This window comes from Talpa europaea, assembly GCF_964194135.1.
Source record: "Talpa europaea genome assembly, chromosome: 2".
NCBI lineage: Eukaryota > Metazoa > Chordata > Mammalia > Eulipotyphla > Talpidae > Talpa > Talpa europaea.
In genome coordinates, this window is record NC_140068.1 from 34,503,757 (window position 1) to 34,525,657 (window position 21,901).

Sequence of the window (21,901 nt, forward strand, 5' to 3'; positions counted from 1 at the left end):
TGACATAATCTGTCAGTATCTCTTGGCACTTGGGATGCTAGCTGACTTCTTTGCAAAACAGGATTCTCAAAACAGGCAAAATTCCTCTGCCAAAGGATATGAGGTCACACTACTATTTTCTATTACTGCCTGTGTTATACTTACTAAATTTACATTTCTTCAGTTGATATTTGAAATTATTTGAGTCATTTGATTTTCTAAATCACCTCTCAGGAGTACCAGAGTGCTTTTAGACTTAAGGAAATCATAAGTCTAAACTTCGATTTACTGCTTGAATTTACAAATTTCTGTATTATACCTGCTTATTATAATTAACTTTCTGTTCTTGAGTAACTGCCAGGTCCTCTCAAGTTCAACTGACTCCCAGTCCTGGCCCCAAGTGGCCTTGTCATTCATATTTCTATCCATATATCCTCACGACATAGCCAGTTGTCACTTAATACAGTTATCTAGATTGCCCCCACCAATCCCTTCTTTAGTTGTTTCCAGAGCTTGCCAATGTTGGGAGATCTCTGCCTAAAACAAACCAGCTGTTTTCTCAGCACCATGCATAATCATCTATGCCCCATCAAAAGCAGGTATCACATTTTTATTCAAGATGTCATGTGTCCAATTTTTATGATTATTTGCCCTAAACATTTTCCTGTACAAAACAAGTAATGTATACTTCTACAGAAACTTAACATGATTTCTCTAAACTCTTCTGGAAATGGTATTCAATTCAGCCCAATAGAAATAGACTGACTCCCAGAAATCTGGGTCAATCATGGGCCAGATAGATATTCTTGGGCAAGTGACCTAACTTCACTAAATATAAATCTTAAAATAGACACAATAACACTTTTGTGGCTCTCTCATAGTGTCATTTATCCACTCAACATATATATAATTCAAAAAATATTTGTGGAGCAGCTGTGCTAGACATGAGTTAAAAATAGAAGGTGAGCAAGATAATGTCTCTATGCTTATGGGACAGACATATACAAGTAAACAAACAAAATATGTGATGTTCTCATTAACAAGAGTTTGTGATAAATGCTATGACAGGAATAGTCACTGTTCTATAGCAGAAAAGTCTGTGGAGAGGGCCTCCCCAGGGGCACAGTGGTTGAGCACTGGGTTGCGAAGCTGATCCGCCGCCTCTGCAGAGCCGGTTTGATCCCCGGCTGCTCCCTGGCCACCAGACGAGGGTCCCACATGGCGCGCAGACCTCTCCTGCCACCCACCGCTCCCCTCAGCAGTGTACTTCGTCAGTCTGCCTGTTCTGTTCCCCGCTCTGGCTCTGGTGAATTCTCTCACCCTCCCACTCTTCTGACTGTACCCAGCGCTTGTGTAAATAAATAAATAAATAATAAATAATAAATAAACACAGAACTTAAAAAAAAAGGTCTGTGGAGAGGAGGAGATTCTGCTTAAGATTGGAAGGGCAGGAAATGCCAATCTGAGGAGGTGATTTTGGGACCTTACAATGAAGTAGAAGAAGTAACAGGAAGAGGTACTCAACTACTAACCAGTTGAAGAGGAAAGAGTATTTTAGGCAAAGAGAAGAGAAGTTTGAAAACAGGAAGAAACTTGGAAAGAGACAAGCAAGGAGATAGTGGCCAAGATGAATTCCAAAATATAAAAAAGGGGCAGATCAGATGGGCATCTATAAGGAATTTTTGTTTAAATTAAATTTTAATTTATATATTTAATGAAGATCATGCCTACAATTGTATATTAAATAAAATGAAGAAAAGCAGCAGGGCCAACTGGGAACTACAGCATGTAGTCCAACCAAAAATCATGGTGGTTTCCTCTAGTATGGCGGTAGTAAAGAGAGAAGTCAGTTTTGAGAAATATGTTGTTGGGAACAAGAATCATCAAGCATGACTGTGCAGGTTGTTTATTGCACAAGGGTACCAAATCTTAGAGAACATACACCACTGATATTGTGTACAGAAAAGTGCTCTATGTTTACATCAGTAAGAACTGTTGATGGATGAAGTAGATAAAGTACAAAACTGGGTCAAGAAAAAGTCATGTTTCTGCTTGAAATACTGTGAGAATGGTGTTTGCTATAATTTCTACTATAAACTCACATAGAAATAGTTTTTCAATGGTGGGAAGAGATGGGTGAAGTAAGATTTTGGCTCATTTATTTTTGGGATGCATACCAGACATCCAAAGAACATCAAGTTGGTAGTTGAATATTTGAGACTATAGCTAAGAACAAAAATCAGGACTTATGTTACAAATGTAACTGTTGTCTATGCAGATGCTGAACTCAAATGGGAGCCCATTTAATAAATTCTTAGAACTTCTTGCTCTTAAAAAAGTATAAGAGGAAAAGTAGGTCTTTGATTGACCTCTGCAGTACTCACACATTTAGAGATGGGAATATGTGCAGGAGCATAAGATTAAAAAGAATGGAAAAAGTTGTAGTTAGGTAGAAGAGGAAAATGTTTTTCAGGAGAAAGTCATTTCATCAAGCCCAACAAAGGAAAGTTTCCCAAAATGAGGGAGTTGGCTGTTTTATACACCCCTAAGAAGTCAAGTGAAAGGAAGACAGAGAACTGCCCCATATGTTTCACAATCTTGTAATTGTTGATAGCCACACTGACAATGGGACAGTGAGGAAAGAGGCCAATCTAAAGTGGGTTGAAGAGTAAATAGGATTTGAAGTCAGTAAGTCCATCCTTAACATCATCAATAGGTTCTTGGAAACTGTGATTTTAAGTAAGACAACATATAACAAAGCCAATATCCCCATAGGCTTAAGTGATATAAACAAGAAGCTGGTTCCTATGGCATATTTATGGTTACAAAAGCAACACAAAGTTCTAATTAAGGACTCATAATACTTCTAATATTAAACAATATTTTGCATTCAATCATTCATTCATTCATTTCCAACCCACTTATTCAGTTCAGGGTCATGGGTAGCCAGCATCTATCCCAACAGCTTAGGCTACAAGGGAGGGAGGAGCCATCTCTGGACAAGGCTTCATTCCATCGCAGAATACTCTCTCTCTCTCTCTCTCTCTCTCTCACACACACACACACACACACACACACACACACACACTCACACTGGTATAATTTATACAAGCCAATGAACCAAGTGTGTACATCTTTGGAATGTGAAAGAAAACAGCACCAGGAGAAAATCCAGACAGACTTGGGGAGAATGGGCAAACTCCACACTTGTCCCAGCTTGGAATCAAAGTTTCTCAGCAACATTAGAATGAAACTATGTTGAACAAAATGATTTTACTCAAGGACCTGCTCTATAGAGTTCTGCTTTGAAAAAAAAAAAGTAGAATGGCGGCTAAGTGGAGGATGTGAGGTCAAAGGAGGGGATTTGAAATTAAAATTGGAAATACAGAATGAGAGTTCAAGTGAAGGAACTGGACCTTGATAAAAGCAAGAACTTTTCTTTTAATCATAAAAGGAAAGAAATACAAGAGAGGATGGTTAAAGATGCAGATAAGTTTGTCAACTTGGTGATGGGAGAATGACAACATCTGCCTTCTGCTTTTATTTGATTAATGAGGTATGAGGAAGGCTATCAGCCCAGAATGTATGGAGTACATAAAGTGTGAGAAGTTTAAGGAAAAAGGAAATGTTTTTAAAAGTTCTTTAAATGAATGGTAAAGTGCCTCCCCGGTGGTGCAGCGGTTGAGCGCTGGGTTGCAAAGCTGCCTGCAGCCTCTGCAGCACTGGTTGGATTCCCGACCACCAGTGAGGTTCCCACATGGCGCCAGGGTCCCACATGGCACACAGACCTCTCCTGTCACCCGCTGCTCCCCTCAGCAGTATACTTCACCAATCTGCCTGCTCTGCTCCCCGCTCTGGCTCTGGTGAATTCTCTCACACTCCCACACTTCTGACTGTACCCAGTGCTTGTATAAATAAATAAATTAAAAAAAACCTTAATTTTTTTTTAAATAAATGAATGGTAAAGCAAAGTTGCTATACAAACATAAAATTATTGCTGGGCATTATTAAGTGTTGCTCAGATTTGTTGTAATTAAAATAAAAGCAGTTATTCCAGGAATGTGATTTCTCCTTCCAGAAGTTTCAGATGTTCTGTTGTGGGCATAAAATATACAGATAATTGGAACAAATAAAGTTAGAGTTTGTGCAAGTGCATACAATAGGAAGCAAGAGGAAACATTTTTGATAATATTCTTAAGGAGGGCAACATAAAATTGAAACTAAATAAAAGTGGATACTAAATGGGATTTGGAAAGCCTAAAGAGCAAAATGGGGTGATGAGTTTGTGTACCTGTTATTGTATACAGCATCATTCCAAAAGATGATATATTGGATTGGAAAAGGGATGCATATTGAGCCAAGCCCAGAGGAAGGAGAAAAGAAGGAAACAGAGATAGAATCTGAAGTCACTGAGAAGTTTCTGGTGTTGAAATAGGAAGCAATGTTCTGAGAGCAGGAGTAATGAGGGAGGCTGACTGCAGAGAAAAATAGGGGCAGAGCTGATTGTAGACAGTAGTAAGGTATGTCAGTAACACTGAGGGCCCAAACAGGTTGATGGTCATCAGTTCCAGGTGGCACCCAAAACAAAAGTCTGGTATTTTCTCAGGAAATGTTCAATGCTCCAGATATTGAAATAAATATGACAATTTGATGAAATGTTGGGGAACTATAAGGTAGGTGCAATTAAAGAACAAATGCTAAGTAAATATAAATTATAATCATTATCTTTTTTTAAAATGATTTATTTATTTATGCATACAAGAACTGGGGTACAGGCCAAAGATGTGGGCCGTGAGAGAATTCACCAGAGACGGAGCAGGGAACAGAACAGGAGGACTTACTGAAATACACTGCTGAGGGGAGCAGCAGGCGAGACAGGAGAAGTCTGCAGAGCCATGTGGGTAGCTCCCTGGCTGGCCAGGGATCAAACTCATGGTGCAGAGGCTGCGCATACCTTCATAGTACTGTGCTTAACCCCTTGCACAACCAGGGAGGCCCAATTATCATTATCTTTACTCGATTGTTTTACACCATTTAGGAATACCTTGCTGGAATAGAGGAAAGAGTCTCTTTTTTTTATTTTAATAAATTTTATTTTTATATTCCCCATATAATTGCAACCTCCTTATTTGACCCCAATCCCTCCCCTCCCCGCCCCCTACCCCCCATAGAGTGTCTCTGGTTCATAGTTTTTTGTTGATTTTGATTTTCACTTTCTCATAGTTATTCATTTTCCTGGTCCCTTATTTAAGTTTTCTAGATTCCTGCTATGAGTGAGACCATCCGGTATTTTTCTTTTTCTTTCTGGCTTATTTCGCTGAGCATGATCCCTTCCAGCACCATCCATGTTGCTGCAAATTGCATGTGTTTATCTTTTTTGAATGCTGAGTAATATTCCATGGTATATATGGACCACATCTTCTTGATCCAGTCATCTATTTTTGGGCATTTGGGTTGTTTCCAAAGCTTAGCTTTGTAAATAGTGCTGCTATAAACAGGGGTGCAGGTGCTCTTTGGAATTGATGTTTCTCTGTCCTTTGGGTAAATACCTCGGAGTGGAATTGCTGGATCATATGGAAGCTCTATGTTTAGTAGGTCCAGAAATCTCCACACAGCTCTCCATAGTGGTTGGACCAGTTTGCACTCCCACCAACAGAGCAGGAGAGTTCCTTTTTCTCCACAACCTCACCAACATTTGTTGTTGCTAGTTTTTTTTTAATATGTGCCATTCTCACTGGTGTAAGATGGTATCTCATGGTAGTTTTGATATGCATTTCCCTGATTACAAGTGATGTTGAACATTTTTTCATATGCCTGTTGGCCATTTGCATTTTCTCTTCAGAGAAGTTTCTTTTTAGCTCTTCTGCCCATTTTTTGACTGGATTATTTTCTTTGTTGCTCTTGAGTCTCATCAGCTCTTTGGATGGAGTCTCTTGATGCCGATGTTTGTCATTTAGATTCCTGCATCTTTCAGGTTGGGCTCAGTAAAGATATTTCACAGTTCAAACACTACTTCCACCATTGCTATTAGCCTAATTGCTTTTGGTGAGCAAAACTAGATGTTTTCTATAAGAAACTAAATTTTCAAAGTAGCCATACCTTTTTTTCAACAGTTTGAATACAGGCTAAAATGCAATATAATAATACTTTTGAACAGTTATATGGCAGTTTTCTTACATCATCAGAATCTAAAAAGTCACATTCATCCACTACAATCTTGTTCACCAAATTCTATAATAGCAGAACTAAAGGGCACCCTAGGTAGTCTAAAAGCTGTAGTTATAAAACAACAAAAGTAAAGTACTAATTTACACAGCAGGCAGAAAGCTCATGAAACTTATTCCCCCAACTGGTAGAACAAGCCAAAAATATACTTTCTATAAATTTTTAGATGATAAATTCATAATAGGTTATTAAAGGAACTTAAAGGTTTGGTATGTAATCCTCTTTTCTGAAGTGGAAATTATAAGGGAAAAATTTATTTCTGCTCTTACAAAAATTCTTATTCCTCTCAAAGAAAAAGGGCTGCAATAAATAAACCATGGATCTAAAGAATAGATTCTGTTCCCTCTTTTCTGATAATGCTTTCTTTGATAATACTTGTCTGACAAATTTGCCTGCTATGAATATGCACAAAGAAAAATATATAACATGAATAGTAGTCAGATTATAAAAAATGCCACTTTATTTGACACAGCTTTTTTTAGCTAGTTCAAATTACATGCATAACATACTTTTAAAGAAAAATTAAAAATCTTTAACATAAAATAAAAATGATTTGCAATATACTATGTTTTAGTGAATTCGGCATGGATCAGGAACAATAGATAGTAACAAGTTTTCTTAATTCACTCTTAAATAAACATGCTATACAGACTTTTGAAAAGAGAGAGATGAAGTAATAGCATATGTTGAAAATAGGATTTCTGAACACAACTGACAAACTGGAAGACTGAGTAGATGCAATTTCAAATCCTGCTTCAAACAAAACAGATGCTGGATCAATGTAGTAAACAAAATCTAATGCACTGCCAAGACCAAATGAAATAAAAGACAACATAAAACTGCTGTCATTTAAGAAGAAATTTAAACCCAGAGTCCTAAGAATAATGAGCAGACCACAAAGGACCTGTTGGCTTCCTGCAACCACATTCACACATGTATGTACAGCTCACTAGAGTTGCGCTGCAATGCCCATTCAGGAATAGAATATAATTTTAGTCTCAGCAAAGCAAGAAACAAAAATAGACATATTTACAAAATAAATAAATAAGGAAACAAAATTTAAGAACAAAGCTTTGTAAAGGCTGTTTTGTGATCTTAACACTCAAATGACCAGCATCCCTTTATCCCTTCAATAAAGATTAATAACTAGACCAATAGCTATAAAATACACATTCTTTGCAAATACATAAGACATTTACATTTGTATTTTCCATACACATAAACAAAGAGAAAATTAAATTTTAAAAAAGGGAAATTATTTCATTTCATAAAAACATTGAATTTCAAGGAATAAATCCTTACAAAAATGTATAAAATCTCGACCCAAAAAAAGTTTGTCAATACCATAAAAGTCCTGAATAAAATAATAAAGTACATGTTCATTTCTTAAATAAAACAATGTCAGAAACATCAAATTTTATCTATATGGATCTATAGATTTAACATAATCCCAATAAAAATATCAAGAGATTGTCATAGGGAATTACAATCTGATTCTACAATGCATTTGGGCAAGACATGCCAAATGAAGAATAGAGAGGATTTACCTCACTGGTTATCAAGACAACTTACAATCTTCAAAAATTCAGATCCTTGCTATTAGAGTACACAAAGATAATTAGACCAAATAAATAGAATGGGAAGCACAAAAAGTACCCAGTTCAGAACCTTTCCAGTGAACATATGAACTTTTCAGTTATGACAATGATACCTCACAAGTGCAGTGTGTTAATGTTGATCTTTTCACTAAATGAGGTTGGGTTGTTGGATTTATATATTTAAAAAAATTGACTGTAGTACACAAAATTATTACTAGGTGATACAAGTAAAACAGATGACATTTCTAAATGATAATGTTGGCCACAAACTCTATGACTCTGCAATAGCGAAATATTTCTTAAATAGGACACAAAATACAGTAATTATAAAGGGAAAGATTGATACATTTGTTTTTACCTCTTGCTCATTCAACCATAGCATAGGGGTATGAAGGTAAATTCAGGGCAGTACAAGATATATGCAACATATATAATCAACAAGAGTTTATATTCAAATATTAAAGATGACATACACATTAATAAGAAAAAATAGAGATAATACAAATGGTTAAAAAAATGGCAAGGTATTGAATAAGCATATCATGAATAGGGCATTAAAATTGCAAATAGACATACTGAAATGTGCTATAATTCATGAGTGGTCAGGGAAATGAAAATTAAAACTACAATGAGATAACACTACATATAGCAAATTAGCCAAAATTGTTCAGACAGATAGTACTAACTGTTAATGATTTGGAGAAATGGGAATACTAGTTCTAGATAGTGGAAGTTTAAATAATGAAAACCATTTATTTTTATAAAGCAGTTTTGGGCTTACAGGGGAAAAGGAGCAGAAACTATAAGAAAAGTTACTCCAGTAACTATTTATTTTTTTTTTAGATTGTTTGGTTGTTTTACGCCATTAGCTAAACCCAATGCAGGTTGAATAATAGTTATATAAATAGTATCCTTATCTTATTCTTGATTTTATTGGAAATATTTCTAATCTCTCGCCATCAAATCTTTTGTGGGCCCGTGACAGGTACATTTTACCTTCAGGCCATCCTTTACAAGACTAAGAGCACATGAGATTCAGCCTTACTTTTCTAGAAATTCACTTTAAGAACTGGTAATTTGTTTTCTTTCCTATTTTTTCCCACAGTGATCATATGCTTTACTTCTAAGATAATGTAATGCAGCAAATTGCTTTAAGATTTCCTAAATTAAATTATTTTGGCATTTATAAGAAGTTTAAAAGTCAAGATAGATTATTAGCCTTAATATTATTTTACTCTATTGCTGGATTCTATTTACTAGGATTTATTTAGAATTTTGCATCTTTTTAATAACAGAATTAGGCTACCATTTTTTTTATTTTAAGAAATATTATTCATTGTACCATAACAGCAAGTGACTTTCCTTTATGGAATTCCTACTTTGCTTCTCTAGATATCTTTGGGTTTTATTTTTATGTTTTATATTTTTATATTTAACCATGTTTTATCAGAATATGATTTCTTTGATTGCATGTTCAGCAAATTTTTTCACAAAAAAGTACGTGTATTTTCTCATCCCTTTTATATGACCTGTCCTTACTCCTTGAATTGTTTTCTCCTTTCTTAGATCTTTTCCTTTATACCTTATCAAGTAGATGTTTAAACATCTTAACTTTTTCCTCCTTATCTCAATTTTACTCTTACGCTTTTTAAATATTTTCTCTTTGTATTACATTCTGTTAAAATCTCCTTTTATTACCTTCTAGTCCATCTTGAATCTCACTAATTCCATATTTTGAGAGTTTTAAAATTTCACCTTTCATTTCTAACTCCCAATCATCTAGTAGATACAAAGAACTCCTAAATTTATCTGAAATTATTCACTACTTGCTATAGTAATTCTGTTCTCAATACTTCATTTTACTTTTATTGATTTTGATATCTCCATTTCATGTTTTTTATTTCAACAAAACTTTGGTTACTACTGAGTGCTTATTTATCTTTGCATTTATGATTCCCTGTAGGCCTTATGTGGTTATGGTTCTGTTCATTCTAGGCTTTCTATGACTATTTGTGGAAGAGGACATGACTTACTGCTGTGGAGTAGTTTGTATTTTTAATTCAGTCTCAGAAACATGTATGTGGTGTGTTAACATACATATGAAGAGGGGTGATCCTACCCCTCTGAATCACTTAGTCTTGTAAATCAATGTTACCACAAAAAAAAAAAAAAAGAAAATTTAGTGATTATCCAAATTAAAAAAAAAAAAGGAATTCTTTTTATTTGTGTGGGTCAATAACTGTCCACTGACTTGGTGTAACTTTGAAACTAGCACAGATTTAGTCTCTGTGTCATTAAATTTGGGATCTGGGGAATAGCACAGTCACAGGAAAAATAAAGAATCAACACAACTAACTGCTCCAAATGCAGCTCCACAGTTATTTATCATAAGAATTCTTTCTGTATCCGCTTCTGTCCCTCATATTCATGCTGAGAAAGAGGAGGGCTTAAAATCACTACTTTCTTTGGAGCAGTTTTCTCCCACAAGTACTTTTAGTCACTGAGTTCTCCTTTGCTCTATGTCAGGTTAATTTCTGCATTTTAGGAATTCCCAAGAATATCTGATAATGTGGATTTCTTTTTATTAGTATATTGAAGTATCAGTTTTTGAGCTAGCTTTCAGTTTAAGGAATTTAGAGCAAGAGTAGTGGTAGAGAAATGTACCCTGTGTGTTGTCTTGTTCCAAATCTTACTAAAATTTAATTATTTCACTAGTATGGACATACTAGCTTTTCATTTCTCCGTGACACCCAAGAAATATCCATATGATCTGTAAATAACATTTGTTTATTACTGCTATTCCTTGACTTCATGTTCTTTCATTTGACTACTGTGAATTATTGTGTGCTTTAATAATAAGGTAGATCCTCTCAGTTATAAGACTCATAAACTCTAAATAAAACTTGAATCTCAAAAAAACTTTAAACTTGAAAGCAAATATGACTCTCTTGTCAAGCCTTAAGAGAACTATATAATAGGCATCAAATAAGTCCCAGAACATTCTTTCTGAATCTTGAAACACCTGAAATTCTCAAATATAATCTGTAAAAAAAAATATATATAGGGCATGTGGTCATTGACTGTCCATTGACTTGGTGTAATTTTGAAACTTATTAACCATTTGATTATTGACCAATAATCAAAAACTTATTATTGATCAAAACTTATTAATCATATGTAGGAGAAAAGGCCTATTTCTCAATTTTAAAGAGGGACTTTAACAAGCAAATTCTCTTTCCAGGATATCTACATTTTATTGAAATTTTATGAAAATGTTAAGCTTATGCTTTCAATTCTTTTTGTCCTAGATGATAGGTTCTGCTGAGTTATTCAAGACTATTATTTCAAAACTCTGAGTTGAGTTTCTTGTTCCCTATTCCACTAAGAGTATTGAGCAATGTGTAATAAATATATACCAGACATACTATAAGTGTTTTCCTAAAACAACAGTTTATAACATAAATTTATGCATATAGTGTAGATGACATTGAATTATTAACATTTCTGAATTGTGAATTATTTTAAATTTAGTTTAAAAATGGAAATAATTTGGAGGTATCAAAGCAAGAGGTTTTAATTAAAAATGAATTTTATTCAGAAAGTCAGTTTTCTTCTTCTTTTATAAAATATTGACTGTATGCTTAAGTAGCACTTCTCTATCTTTGCTGTCCAACATCATAATTCTACTACCTAGCTGTATTCCTCAGGGATGTTTTTTGTCCTAAATTATTTGTGCCTCATATGTCATAGCATGAGAATTAAATAAGATAAAGCATAGTTAACATTTACAACCATGTCTGACACACGGGAAGCCCTCAGTATATATTAACTATAATTATTTGTGTTCTTTATCATTATTATTTTCCATTATTCTATGAAAGTATTCCAGAATACAGAAATGTTATTTCTTCTGAGATAAGTATTGTGAGTTCAGAGTTTTTATGTTCTAGCAAGACTTAAGAAAATAAAAACATGGTGTTATTGCTGAAGTACATTTTATGGTAATGACGTTGAAACACACACACTATAAGTCTTCCTGTGTCATGGGCTGTACTGAAGCCATTTGCAAGGACTCACTTGAATATCTGTGAAGTTTTATCACCAGTAACTTTATGATAAAGATACTGCTTCAATTATACATACAGCATCAAATTCTACCAGCATTAACTAGTCACGTGCCATTATGCTGGGGCCAGTAGGAGATGATGTGTCAAGTTCAAGGAAATTAGAACAAGAAAAGGTAAAGAACAATTTGTAATTCATGCCAAAAGTATACTACTGGAGACAATGTGTTGTGGGGAGGAGGTGAGCAGGGAAGATGTATCAGGAGATTGAACGTTTAAGTGCACTGAATGCCACCAAAACATGCAAAAAATGATCTCATAGAAGGCAGACCACACTCACAGACTCACATAAAGATTTAGAGGGGCTTATTTTGTATGTACTTCATAACACATAGGCTACACTGCCACTGAGCATATGCATTTTGGCAATTAAAAATTAAGAGATAACAGATTATTGTAGGAAAATAAAATATCTGAATATGCAAATTTGTAATCTGAATATACAAATCAATATATTGCTTCTATTTAAAAATAAATAAAGTTCCAATGCCCAGTACAAGGATAAAGCAATGTCTATAAGTCTGCCATGCAGTAGACACTCAAAAATGAATGAATGAGTGATCAAAACAAACTAAGGTGAAAGTACTATACTTAAGTCATAAGAATCTGAATATATTATTACAGGTCTCTAAGCATTTCTGCAACTTGAAATACAAATGAAAAATTCCACTTATTTGCACTACCCTGTGCTATGTGAGCAATTGTTCTTTAACTGAATTCAAGCTGCCCGTTTTTTGGTTCTATTTGGATACTCTATCATTGACTGCTAGTAAATGCTGGTATCTACATATTTTGAAACTGCCCCTTCGATATCTTTCTGGAAGACTTTTCAACTATTTTGAATGCAGACCCATCATACTCCTCCTGTAACTTCTGCTCTAACAGCTAGGAACATACACCCTAATTTACTGACTGTTTATATTTAAACAATAAGAATAATAGTCCTGTAGCATTGTTAATTTACTACCACTTCTACTACATTCTTTAAACACTTACAGCCTTGTGTCTCTTTGCTTATATAATTTTGTACTCACATACCTTGTCTTCCTCAATCATCATGGTCCTGCTTTATTCCTGGTCAACCACCCAATTCCTCTCACTTAAGATTTTCCCTCTGATACCCCCATGTCCCCAATTGAACATTAACCAGTACCTCAGAATCCTATCTTCTAACTCAAACCTCTGAGAGCTGAGTATCAGACTTTCCTTTGTTTTGTTTTTTTCCTTTATCTTCATACCAATAGTCCATTTGTCATGGACATAAAATGTTTACTTTCATACAAAATCAACAACAATGATATCGCTCTACCACCTCTAAGGCTGAAATTAAAAAATTCAACTGAATCCAAAAAGTACAGACTACATTTCCTCCTTTAAAAAAATCTATCCCATCTCTTTAAACACAGCTTGCCTATTTTCACATATTTCTACAAAGATCTGAACCAACATTGGCATCACTTTTTTTAATCTTCACTCTGTGGGGGGACGTATGTGTGGTGTGTGTGTGTACCTTACACACATATGTGTTCACATTAATATTCTACTTTCATTTCCATGATTTGATTAATCTTGGCTCTTTGAATGCATCCCATATGAAAAGCATCTGCTTTAGAACTACATCTTAGTTTAGACCAATAGATCTTAGTCCTCACTGAGACTTAGAAAATTTAGAAATTTCTGAGACATGCTAATCCTCAGGTCCCATCAATACTTATTATATCAAAATCTTTGGGTGAGGGGCCCAACCCTCAAAATTTTTCAAAGGACCATAAATGATTGTAATAAACATCCAGGATTAGGCATCACTTCTTTATAATTCCTTTTTTGGTCCTCTTTCCTCCCAGTATGCCTCAAAAGTCTTGCCACAAAATCTGCCCCACCCTGCTTTCATAATATTTGACTGTGTGCTCTTAATTGTGTCTTACTTCCAAAGTATCATGCAAGTGCAACTTCTAGCAATATCAACATGACTTTCCTAAATGACAAAAAAATAGCAGAGAGAAAAAGGGGGAAATATGTAAGGAAATGAATAGCTCAAGGTGGAAGTAGGCTGGAAATCACACCTGAAATGACTTTAGCTCTGTACGCTCTGTACCATTGCTTTCTTTAATTGCATTTCCCCATTTTTCCAGACGGGTAACTGATGCTCTCTTAGATTTATCCTCTAACATCATTTCACCCTCTGGTTCTTACAGTATTTTTTTTTCTTAGCTGTAATTATAGCTAAGAAATTACTCCTTTAGAAAAGTGGTAGCAGTGGAAAAGAAAATCAAAATATTAAAAAGAAAAACATAAAAATGCAAAATATTGAAACAAAAAATGTTTAAAGATTGGATTGCAATAACAAATGCTAGTATATATAGGACCCTTTCTGTACCTAACTACAAGTACTATAGTCACCATTTAGTGAGCATCTTCAATGTCCCTGGCATCTTATCAGCAGACCTTAAGACATTATGCATAGTTATCACTCTGTTTTACAGTAGAGAGCCATACAGCTGAGTCATGAGCCAGAGTCAGGTCTTTAATGCACAATCTCTTTCACTGCAGCACTTATAGTACACTTAGCAAGCTGACCTTGAGTATAAGATGAATCTGGTTTGGACCATGCCCAGGGTTATGAGACTGTTCCAGGATATACTCTCTAATTTTCTTTTCTATAATTTCCAAATTCACCCTGCCCTCCCATCTCCACCTTTGTATATTCTCGTGTTCTTCAGCCCTGTAGCCATTCAAGTGCCTGACACCAGTTCTGTTCCCAAGCTTTTTCTGATTCTAAATTTGTGGTTACCCCCTTTATCCTCCCACAAGTCAACTTGATTTATAATCATTATAGCTTTAAAAGCTCAAACTAGCTTAATTATAATCTCACTAATCACATGATTGTAAGGTCAGAGCTACTCTTACACATTATATTTGTACCTGTGAGCTCTCCCTTGTATCACTGTGTCTCTTTTAAAAGAGAGTCAGATTGGTATTATTCTTTTTTTCCCCCAAAGTCCTTATTTTTTTTTTTCAATCAACTAGCCTGTAAGATCCCTGTTAGGCAAAGATCTGGGTCTTATAGTTCAGTTTTTAGTGCTAGACATATATAATTAAAAACACAATAAAATATGCTAAGTGAACTTAATCTACATTTCAATAAAATATCAGTTTCCAGAAGTATTACAGCAGAGGGTAGCCTAACTTAAAATAAATCAAAATGAATTTACTTGTAAAATCACAGTTTTTGAAGTCTCATTCTGAAGACAAAAGCTAGATAGCTACACGATATGATGCAATTAGAAAACAACTCATCTGCCATTCAGAACTCAGTTGCCAAGTATAACAAAGACAAAATGCACGCTGTGACCACTCTGGAAAGAGAATAAAGGAAAATTGTGTGAGGCCACCTCCTCATCATAAGGTTGAGAATTCAATCTCAAAAATAAAACAAAGCTTAACAAAGGAAGATGAAACACAAGAAGCACTAGCTCAGATAAGAAAACACAGAGGGAAAATGCATGGTGACTCCTTAATGTAGCACAACAATGGACACAAAAGATGGGTACTTTGCACAGAGCAAGGAAGGAAATTTACAGGAACGTTTGGGAGTCAAATCATTGCAATGCTTGAATTCATCATATTGTCTTCAAAGATAATGTCAAAACTAGAAAGAGGGTTGGGTGCAGCTATAGAAATTCATGTGTTTCTTATTCCCTTTGTTTAGTCACAGCCAATCAAAAACACTGATAAGCAACCAAAAAATGTGTTGTAATAGCATAACATACATCATGATATATAGTTATGACATGAAAATTGTGCATTTAGCTAGCCGAGAAGTGTATACCTTTTATTTCCCCAGTTCCTTATTTCCATTTGGGGTTTTTAATTCCTTGAGAGTAAAAGGAAATATGTAATGTAGTCATTTTCTCTGGGAACTCTTAACAAAGAATAAGAAAATAGAACCCAAGTCAACAGAAGTAGTCCTAGGCCCCTTGCTCTTGTTGCAAGGCCTTACATCCAACTCTACCTTCTCTCTGACTCAGGAAGACACTGCAAACACAGGATCCTGGGCCAGACAGACAAAAATCCATTTTCTGTTAGAATTCAGTCATGTATGAGTGCAAAACAACCACACAGGCATACTCAGACTGTAACAGGGTGGTCCCCCTCTCCCTGTCCTATAACAAGACTATCCAAGGGATCTGGTAGGAAGGTAGGAGGAAGCTGTAAGAGACAGAATGGTCAAAACAAAAGACAAAGATGGAAAATAAAATATGGGAAATAAAATATTAAGATATTCAATATTCTCAAATTCATCATAATGTTCATTTTTCAAAACATGAGGTTACCACAGATATTTCCCCAACTGACATTAGATACTTGTTTGTGAAATGAAGTAACCACAAAGACATTACATTTTCATTTGGTTATTGTTTTCTGGTGCATGTGGAAATCGCTTCACTCAAAAATGTAGAAAAGTCTATCTCCAGCTACAGCAGTTACTATTAAAGATAAAAAAAAATAGCATTTAGGTCCTTATCAAGAATTTGTATTGTTTTTTTTAAAATCTCAAGATTCTTATTTTACTAATGATCATACATATTAGTAAGTACCAATAAAAGGGGGAAAATATTGTCCATGTTCTTCTATAAATGTATACACTTGCAGGATGAATATGTACACGTGATCTTCATTATGTCTACATATACAATCTGCTGTTAGCCTACACAGAATACTGTGAAGACTTAATTAAGACTTAATTTATTTAAACAGATAATAAATCAGTTTGATCCATGACAGGAGCCCTGCATGACCTTAAAACTGGACCTAGCCAAGAATTAAGGCAAGGGCCTCCCTCGTGGTGCAAGGGGTTAAGATACAACCTATGAAGCTATCTGCAGCCACTGCAGCATGAGTTTGATTCCTGGCCAGGGAGCTAACCACATGGTACAACAGACCTCTCCTGACTTACCCCCTTCTCCCCTCAGCAGTGTATATCAGTCAATCTGCCAGTTCTGTTTCCCACAATGCCTCTGGTGAATCCTCTCACCTCCCACACCTCTGGCCTGTACCCCAGTTCTTCTATGGATAAATAAATCTTTAAAAAAAAGAATTAAGGCAAAACCTATACACTTATTAAATTCATGGTATTTATTTTATTCACATTTGTCAACTTTCTACGTTAATTCACAACAGAAATAAATGCAAATTATTATTCCACAGTTGTGTAGTATTAAAACCGTTTCATATGAAATAAAAAGCATGTTTATCATTTATCAAGACAATAAGAATGAAAGTAGAAAATAATTTCTATTGCTATGTACAAAATGGTAGAAGGTACAATCTTTAGTATAACTAATCAGGAATATGGATATATTTCCTACCAGTTGGATGTTCAAATGATAAAGTACAAACAAATTAACAGACCACCACTCAAAGGTTATTGTGGTGATATGAGCAAAGGCAAAAGGAGAACTAACACATTTTGAGAATAAATCAGTGATTCAATGGCCTTCTGTTCATAACACAAGCATAATATTCAGAGATACAGATAAGTTTAGAAATGATCAAATTTAACTCCCATTATATTAAACTACAAATATACAAAATGGTGTAGAAAAAGAAAATTAGAAAATATGCCAATTTCTATTTTAATTTAACCCACAGGTAAACTATACCTCACACTTTTAAGTAACTACTTCTGCCACAATATTACTGATTAGACTAAATTTTCTAAAACATAGATGCACTGATGAATGAATAAGTTTATGATGAATTTCCAATATTTCATATGCAACTTCTGAAAATTTTTCTTGAAAAGAAATGAAACTTCCCATTTACAATAACTTAAGAGTTGAAAGCAATGAAATGAATTTAGATTCAAATGTAATAAAGAATAAATGGTGTATGGAGGTAGGAAAAAATAATTTTTATTCATCATATTATTTGTCAAAATCATAATAAATTATGCTTTCATATTTTGGAAGTATACCAAGATTTTCTTCTTCTAATTTGGGGATCTTATTTATATAATTACCTAAAATAATCAACTAATCACATTTAAGTTATCTGGCTTCTGTTGTTTTTTAGTGTCAAATGGTATCAACAGAAACCCTTCCAGTTATGAGCTCTGTGACTCTGAGGTAAAGAATAACCTCTCTGAACTTCAGTTTCTTCATCTATAATATAAAAATGATACTCGCCCTGCCGACCTTCCACAATGGTTTTGTGATAGCAATTAGGTAACACATTGAATCTACATGTTTTAGAAAGTCCTTCACAAATATAATGGTTTTATTACAGTTATAAAGTCATGCTGATGGAATCAATATGAGCAAAGTAGATGAATTGCTGAGAACCTGGCATTGCACAAAGTGTGTATCTTGAATTGACTGTGTTCTACCTGTGTAATCTTAGCACAGTTGCCTAATCAGGTACCTCAGTTTACATATTGGTATAAGATTACACATCACTGTTTAATAGTGTTTTGGTCAGTGATGGATTTCATTTTTTCTTTTTTAAGATTTATTTATTTATTTATACAAGCACCGGGTACAGTCAGAAGCGCCAGAGAGTGAGAGAATTCACCAGAGCCAGAGTGGGGAACAGAACAGGCAGACTGATGAAATACACTGCTGAGGGGAGCAGCGGGCGTGGCAGGAGAGGTCTGCCACGCCATGTGAGACCCTCGCCGGCGGCTGGGGAACGAACCGGCACTGCAGAGGCTGCGGGCAGCTTCGCAACACAGCGCTCAACCGCTGCGCCACCAGGGAGGCCCTGGATTGCATATATTATAACAATCTCAAAAGGCTATACCATATAACATAGGTATGTATTATAGTTGGTTACACCATCTAAGTTTGTGTAATTAAATTCTATGTCATTGGCACAAAACCCAAATTGCCTAACGGTGCTTCTCTTCAGAATGCATCCTTGTTAAGCTATGCATGACTGTAATATAATGGGAAAAATTATAATGCCACCTTATAGAATCATTTATGAGTGTTAAATGATATAACATTAAAAAGTTTTATACTATGCTAGTCATATTTACTTCTTTAGATGGAGAATCAGTTGCTGGGTATCTTTGCCAAACTTAACTTATAACTAAATAATTTATACATTTAATTCTATTCATGTTAACATTTATTAAAAATCAACACTGAGAAATATTATGATAGATATTTCATGGTATGCAAAGATAAACAGGATAAATAATTGCATTCTGAGTACTTAGACTGCTGATAAATAAAAACATAAATAATCATAATAAAAGACAGTGTGATCTAAGGGAGTATCAGGGAGAAATTTGTACTATACTTCAGGTATGAAATAAATATTTAATCACCTTCCTTCAATTGAACCTGCCCAGTCATGGAAACTAAAGGCCAACATACACGGTTGTATTTTCAAAAATGACAAGCATAATAAAAATTCATACTCAGAATCTGGACATTGTGTCACAATTTGAAATGTAATGCTTAATTTGAAAATGTAATGTTTAATCTGGGAAATATTCATTGCATAGTTCTCTGGAAATAAACAACTGCTCCATCAACTTGGAATGATTTTTCCCAAACTACTTATATATATGGATGATCCCTTCATATTCTCTCCTTCAATTGCAACCCATGTTAAGATAGGTGTCCATGCTTGGGAATCAGTCTCTAACCATGGACCAATCAAAGATAAAAGACATGTAAAGAGATTGAGGCTGAAACCTCATTTCTCTAGGTTGCTATTGTGTAAATCAATCTGTGGAATTCAGATGCCTAGATATCACATTGAAAAGGTTGCTCTTTTCCCTTCCGTGCAAGGTCAGCAAGTATTTACTCTTGTTCCATGAACTTCAAATTGTACACATCAGCTCTTCATCAAAAAATTCAATTAAACCATCAAAATACCACTTCAATACCATCTCATTTGCACTGCAAAAATAATCTTTCCTGATTATTTGTTGGAATTTTTCAATGTTAGTTACTACTTGAAAGAAAATTTTAGCATCTCATCTAGATTTTTTCAATAATTAACTTATTAAATTACTCTTATAGCTCTTTTATTTTCAAATTAATTCTGGACACATTTTTACAGTTTTCATCAGTTATCAACGTACATCCATTATGCTATGATTCAGTTCCCAAGGGACTGGGCACATTCAAATAAATGAAAATAAGCATTTGATTTATACCTGAAATTTAGTAGGAATTTCTCTCTTGTACTCCCATATATAATATCCTATCTTTGATTATTTCCTTCTTTCATTATTTTTTTAAAGATTTATTTATTCATGCATACAAGAACTGGGATACAGGCCAGATGTGTGGGAGGGTGAGAGGATTCACCAGAGACAGAGTGGGGAACAGAACAGGCAGACTGACGAAATACACGGCTGAGGGGAGCAGCGGGCGAGACAGGAGAGGTCTGCCAAGCCATGCGGGTATCTTGCTGGCCGGCTGGGATAGAACCTGTGCTGGAGAGGCTGCAGAAAGCTTCACAGCACTGCAGTCAACCATCTGCACCACCAGGGGTTATTATTATTTCTATTATCATATCCCTTATGAGTTTTCAGAGTGGAAGGACTTTCTTATTTGCATCTCCTAGTGTGCAAGTAGTTTACAATCCAGATCTGGAATTTTCAGTGGCTACTTAGTTTACTCAATGGTTACAATAGTTTATTAAAAAAAAGAAACTAAGCATTTGTAACAAGTGTGCACATATTTGTAATACATGTGTACAACACCTATGTATTTTTGAGATTCTCAACTCTAGAACAAGCAAACCATTTTCTGCTCTCCAAGATCAGTGTGCAATTTCTTTTAGCCAGGTTTTTTTATTTTTATTAGCCTACAATATTAAGTTCCTTCTCAGATCACTGCTTTTCAATGTCCATCTTTTTTTTTTTCCATTGAGGCATTTTATTTCCACATGTGTTTTACATTCCTAGAAAAAGAATCCCAGGATTTTCCCTCCTGTGTGTTTTCATCTTGCTTTTTCATGGTCCATGAGGCCAGCTGAGGTTGTCAGTACAATGAAACCACAATGACGGGATGGAAGCAGATTATTCTGCCATTTTTCTAGATCTTTGAATTGCACATCAAATCTGGGGCTGATCACTGCACACTTGTTTAACCTGCCTGTGAGGTTCACAACAATTTTCCCAGCTCTGTGATCATCAGTGATTTCAAATTCGCCAATGTAACTATGCTTCATCATCACAGTTAGAAACCAGACCATAACTTTGGAGTACTGTCTAATAAGAACCTGGCGTTTGCCTCTCTTTTCAGCATTATTAATGCTCTTGAGAGCATCAGCCAGGACATTCATGCGCACCATTATGGTGGCACGAAAAGATGGCAGAAAGAGGCTATCCATCTTAAACAGTACTTTCTTCTTGATGTATTACTTTTCTAAGAGCATCCATATTTTTCTTTTTGATACCATAGTTTGTCTTGTAATATAAACATCTGCATACCTGCTATTCCCAATAACAAATTTAACAATCTCTTTAAAGGCAAGAAGCCTTTTAAAGACTCTGATGAACTGAATATAGCATTTTATATATAAATAGCTAATATTTTATAATCAGGTGTTACATTATTTATACTATTTAATTCCTAGGGTTGCCTCCATAGTTTCCAAATTGTAGTTAGGTAGTAATGGCCTCTACATGGTTAACACATCCCATAAGACCCCTACCTGTCAAAAGATAAAGAAAGCACCCCAAGCCCCCTAAAATGTGCCTTTCTTCTAAAGGAAATGTGTTATACCACTAAATGCCAGAAGGCCTACTTTGTTCCATTGGGCCACATAAAGTTGGAAGTTTCTAATTATAAGTACAGCAGCCTACAGCTTTCAGATAGTAACTTAGTAACTTAGTTTTGTACAAGATCATTGCTTTAAACACAGGAGAAATGTTAATAGGCTGAGTAAAATGAACTATGGGACTGAACTAGATAGAAAAGGATAGCTTTCATCACTGGTGTTGGTTGA

General features: G+C 34.9%; 1 protein-coding gene across 1 annotated transcript; it reads right to left on the minus strand.

Annotated features, from left to right (window-relative positions):
• Positions 1–20,765: 20,765 nt before the first annotated feature.
• Positions 20,766–21,337, minus strand: LOC311167910 (small ribosomal subunit protein uS8-like). Its single transcript, XM_084229073.1, has one exon. It carries the CDS (start codon positions 21,281–21,283, stop codon positions 20,891–20,893), a length of 393 nt encoding a protein of 130 aa, XP_084085199.1. The 5' UTR covers positions 21,284–21,337; the 3' UTR covers positions 20,766–20,890.
• Between the last annotated feature and the right edge of the window lie 564 nt (positions 21,338–21,901).